The 5,686-nt window shown below is 36.3% G+C and overlaps 1 protein-coding gene across 1 annotated transcript in view; it reads left to right on the forward strand.

The window, feature by feature from the left end:
* The first annotated feature begins 3,843 nt into the window (after window positions 1-3,843).
* Window positions 3,844-5,686, forward strand: part of DNAH12 (dynein, axonemal, heavy chain 12) — a 225,301-nt gene continuing 223,458 nt past the window's right edge. The window contains exon 1 of the mRNA XM_006892286.1: window positions 3,844-4,039. Within this exon, the coding sequence (XP_006892348.1) occupies window positions 3,870-4,039 (170 nt within the window). The 5' untranslated portion in view covers window positions 3,844-3,869. The remainder of the gene's footprint in view (window positions 4,040-5,686) is intronic.

A 5,686-nucleotide genomic window follows, 5' to 3' on the forward strand; every position in this document is an offset into this window, starting at 1 on the left:
TTTTCCTATTTCTTTGTAGGGTAGATTACACTGATTGTTTTTCTTAAATTGAGCCACTCTTGCATACCTGGTATGAATTTCACTTGATCTTGATATATTATTTTTTAATATAATGCTGGATTTTATTGACTGGATATTGTTGAGAAATTTTGTCTCTGTTCCTGAGAGATATTAATTTATAATTTTACCTCTTGATAATATGCCTAGAATATGTATGTTGAAGTTTTATCATCCTTGCCTCTAAGGAGCACCCTGGTTATACTTCCTCTAAGACAGACTTGTTTGTTCTTTTGGTTGTCCATGGGCTATTCAGTACTCATCACCAGCATCACTATTCAAAGGCATCAATTTTTCTTTGTTCTCCCTTATTCATTGTATGTAACAACAACAACAACTGGCAACAGGTTCAATATTGCTGGGTTTTGTTTTGCATCCATCAAGGTTTAACTAGAGAAGGAGAACTTGCTATTGTTATGTGCCCTAGAGTCTTATTATGACTCATGGGGACCCCATGAACAATACATTTGGACGTTGCCCTATCCTACACCATCCTTGCAATCTCACTGATGAAATGGGAGAAGGTGCCCACCTGACTCGAAAGATTTCTCCTTTCCTTCCAGTTTTTGTGTTTTAGCTTAGACAAGCTGATGCATTGAAAAAAACCATCATACTTTAATATTTTCTTTTCCTCAGAGCTAGTTTACTTTTACAAACTATCAGAAAGTTTTATTCAATTAGCCACATGAATGATATTTTTGAAGCAAAAACTATGTGAAGTCAGATACACACCAGAATCAAACCCAGTTCCACTGAGTTGATTCTAATTCAGGCCTATAAAATGGATTGAGTTCACTAAGACCGAGTAGAGTTGCAGCATAAGGATTTCCAAAACTGTTAAGTCTTTACAGAAGCAGATTGCCCCACATTTCCCCTGTAGAGTGGCTAGTGGGTGGAAGCACCAATCTTTGGATTAGCTGTGGAGTTCCTTAAGGCACATAAGGAGGGAGGAGTGGGCAAAGGAAAGGGGAAAGATCCAGTGTGAGAAACAATAGATATGAACTTTGTAAGTAAACCAGTTAAATATTAAAAAATAAACACCCAACAACAAAACAAAAAACACAACTAAATCCAATGCCATCAGTGGATTTCAACTCTTAACACCCCTAAAGAGAACAAAGTAGAATTACTGCATAATTTCCTCAGATAATTTCATCTGTATAGGAGGTTGCCATACCTTTCTCCCCTAGCTGCTGGTGGATTCCAGCTGCCGACCATTCAGTTTTAGCAAGTGTTTTAAGTGCTATGCAACCATATCTTCTTGTTTGACACCTCAGCAACTCAAACTCATTTCTGTTGAGTCAGAATTGAGTCATAGCTGACCCACCAACTGGTTTTCAGATGCTGTAAATTGCACAAAGGAGATGGTTTGTTAAATATGCATGTTAGCCATGTCCTACCAGGATTTAGTGGTCTTGCAACATTATTTTGCTATTAGAAACTATTACTTGGGTGCTATTATTTATGCATTTTACAGCCTTAAATAGCCCATTTCTTTAAGTGCACTTGTCAAGTTTAAAAACTTAAACATGTTTGGTTTCGCCAAGGATTTCCTGTATTGTGTAAGTAACACATATAAAAATAAATTATATTGCTATAGTTATAGTATTTATAGGAAGTGACTGTGGAACATTGGAAGATTTTATTCCACTGAGAATGAGTAAATCTGTTGTGGGATTCACCCCCCTCCCCAGTTTTGCAGTTTTCCAGAATTTTCAGATTGTTTTCTAAGGGAAAATTGTTAGATCACATCCACTCTCCACTTGAGTATGAATTGTTGTGGGTTATTGTTAGAGGGTTTTTTTTTTAGTAAAAAAGAGACTTTATTTAGAAATAATTTCTGCATGCCAATCTCAACATGGTTTATTATGCTGTTTTCTTAAGCCTTTGATTCCTCTTAAACCAAATGGTGTGCTGAGCAAAATACCTCCTGGTTTCCCTAAAACAGTTGTCATAGTGCTGAGTACTGTAATACACTGTATTAGCAACCTGAACAAAAAAAGAAAAATCAAGCCTTGGTCACTAATATCCTCATCCTGAAACTAAAGTCTACTTTTTTAATGGCATGATTTGTTTTGACAGCTCTGTTGCAACTCAGCAACTGCCTTGCCAGGCAACCTTCTTTCAGCCCCTCAGCTTTGGCCTTATGGTTTCTATGGTAACGACTTTGTTTCACCGACTGCTTTTCTCCGGCTGCTCTGTGAGAACTGATGGGACCTTGGAAGTTTAGTACTTCTTAGTCTCCTTCTACCTAAGAAGAAATTGCTTAAACGTTTCTTTCTCCTTTGCGCAGCCAGGAAGTGGTGATAAACAATCAGACAGGTACTTTTCCCCTTCACTTTTCGCTTTTTTTTCTTGAAGGAAGTACTTTCTTTTGCGGCAGTTCTCTCCAAAGCCTGTGGGCACCTGCAGGAAGTGCAGCTGATGCTACCGTTACTTGTCCTGTATTCATGGTGTTTTAGATTGATTTACATTAAGACAGACTTTTTGCTTAATGATAGATAACATCATTCTTTGTACCGAATTAGGTTGATTTTTTTGTGTGTGCTTATGCGTTTTTTCATTTCAAAATGTAATTTTAAATATCAGCCATTTGAGAGGTATAGTGAACAATTGGAGGGTTTGTTTTAATTTTAATTTTGTTTTATATTTTAGGGAGAAAGTTAGGTCTGAAATTTAGAGATATATGAATATTTAGAGAGCATCTAATCCATTTTAAAAATTCAGTCCATGAAGATGCATTAAGCTGCCAACTCGCAGCTTCATAAGAAATGCAGAGTAGCAAACAACAAATGCTGGTGAGGCTGTGGAGAAACTGGAACCCTTATTCACTGTTGGTGAGAGTATAAAATTGTGCAGTCACTATGGAAAGCAGTATGGTGCTTTCTCAAAAAGCTGGAAATAGAAATGCCATTTGACCTAGCAGTTCCACTACTAGGAATATACCCTAAAGAAACCAGAACTGCCACCCAAGCAGATATATGCACACCATGTTTATTGCTGCTTTGTTCACAATAACAAAAGTTGGAAACAACCCAATGCCTGTCAACAAATGAATGGATAAAGCAGCTGTGGTATATTCACATAATGGAATATTATGCAGCACTGAAAAACAAAGAACTCATGACATATTATACAAAATGGATGACCATGGAGAACACTATGCTGAGTGAAGTATCTCAGTCACAAAAAGACAAATACTGCATAATGCCACAGTTATAAAACAGGACTAACATGGGCTTTGGGGAGAAACAAAGAAAAGGGATATATAATGTATATGGTATTGAAACAGACAAGGGAGAGAACTGTATAAAAGGAATATATGACTAGGTATTATTGGCATGACAAGAGTCCAGAATAAGAGCTGCATAGTAAAGTGGTGGTGGTGGGTGCTGTATAACAATGAAAACTTTTTTTTTCCAAAGAAAAAAGTGAACTAGGGGGTAAGAGGGGCAGGGAGGAAAATGTGCAATAATGAATGAATGAAAATACAAGTTCTTTATAAACTTTCATTTAAAAAAATAGTTTACCAGAGCAATTAAAAAAAATTAAAATGAAGAGTAGAGCTTCAACAGGAGTTTGTCCTCATTGATCTCAACTGTCATTCTTCCCCCCCCCCCTGCCCCCGAACTGCCATTCTTAAGACTTCTGCCAGACATGGGAAGAGGATGAAAAGAGCTTAGAGTTTTAATTTTCATACTGGCAGATAAAACATGTTAGGAATATATGGGAGGCTTGTTTTACAGTAATGGCTTCATTGATTTTTTTTTCCTCTTCAGAATATAGAGTATTTTAATCTGTAGGGGACCAAGATGTCAGATGAAAAAAAAGCTGCCATTGCAGCAGAAAAGGAAGCTCTGAAATTGAAGCTACCTCCCATTGTCCATCCCCCAAAAGACATAGGTGTGAACACACCATCACAGCGCAAGCTGCTCCACTATAGAAGATCTAAGGAGCAGCAGAAGACAATCAATCAGTTAGTGTAAGTAGCATATTAGTAAATAATTCTTGCTTTGAATTCAACTTAAATGATTAGTTCATACTCTTAAAAAGTATTAATTCTAAAGGCTGATTCATGAGCAAAATACTATCTTCAAGTTTAATTAGGAAACAATTGAAAAATAACCATATAGTGAAAAAAAATGACTGTATCATACATGCTGTAGCCAGGCCTTATTGTTATTACTTCACCTTTACAGTTCATGTACCTCTCACAACAACCTTATAAGATAGGACTATTATTTTCTCTGTGTTTCAGATGAGGAAACCGAGATGCAGAGAAATGAATTAACTTGCCCAAGGTCACATAGCCACAAAGTGACAGAGCTAGGGCCTGGACTCAGGCAAGGTTTGGTTCTACAGTTCACATGTTGTTAACTGCTGTTGAGTCAAGCATAACTCATAGCGACCCTATGAACAAAAGGCCTGAAGACTTTCTATGACATCTTTTAATAAGGTTTATAGAGTTTTCAGAGGCATGTTGTTTAGGAAGTGGATGCCACTCCTGCTTCCAAATACGTCTCAGTATATTTTAGCCAGATTCATCCTTGATAATAAAACCAAGTCACTAGGCCCTATACCGAATTTTTAATAGGAACAGAAAAGAAAACATCTTTAAATGACTTGTATTTAATTTTTTCTGTGTAAAAGATGACATAGTTTTGTCTCTTTTCTGTACCTCATTTAGTGAAAATTAGAACTATTTAGTACTTTGTTATCAAAAGTTGTGATAAGGAGAATTCAATTCAATTCAATAGTAACTACCAAGAATTTCCTAGGTACCTGGCTGACTCTGCTGGGCTCTGAGATAAAAAAGAATACGTGGATCTCAACCAAGAGATGGGAGCCCCTTTCTGGTGGAGTTTGGTTTATATTTCTGTTTCCTTTTCCTTCTTTCTCTTCTCCATTTAGAAATACTATTGCACCTGGTTAATTTTTTTTGTTGTTGTTGCAGTTCGATGCTTCTTTATTCTGGTGATTCAAAAAGCTCACCTGGTTAATTTTTAGTGTCTTTAATTTTGTTGACTCAAGTGACTCGACGGCATATAACAACAATAACAACAATCTTCTTGATGCCAAATCAGTAGTTTTACTATTGTTGCCAAATTGGTAGTTTAAATTTTGCTAATTTTATTTTCTTTACAATTAAACAGGTCTGTACACAACCACACACATAAAACAAAAACAAAATTGCATAACTTTGCTTAGGTGTGTCATTTCTTAGTTGTTAGTTCAAACCAATTATATACTCACTTAAATCTTCACTTAATTACAGTATATTAATGAATGACAATACAGTGTCCTGACTCATAACTGACTCTCTAGCATATTTTCAGAGGCTGTAAATTGCACAGGAGGAGATTGCCCATCTTTCTCCCTTGGAGCAGTTGGTGGGCTTGAGCTGTGTATGTCTTTGGGTTGACAGTACAATTCCTTACCACCAGGCTACCAAAGCTCCCTCCATGTACTAGAAGAGATACATTTTATCTGCTTTATTTCTGAAACTGATGCTTTGGGCAGAATATTAAATTATTGAGGAAGTATTAAAAGAAGATGGAAGGAATATACTGAGTCATTATATAGAAAGGAATTGGCAGATACAGAAGAATTTAAAGAAATAACATATGAG

The sequence above is a fragment of the Elephantulus edwardii genome, unplaced genomic scaffold (assembly GCF_000299155.1).
Source record: "Elephantulus edwardii isolate Elephantulus edwardi_28Jun2011 unplaced genomic scaffold, EleEdw1.0 scaffold00113, whole genome shotgun sequence".
NCBI lineage: Eukaryota > Metazoa > Chordata > Mammalia > Macroscelidea > Macroscelididae > Elephantulus > Elephantulus edwardii.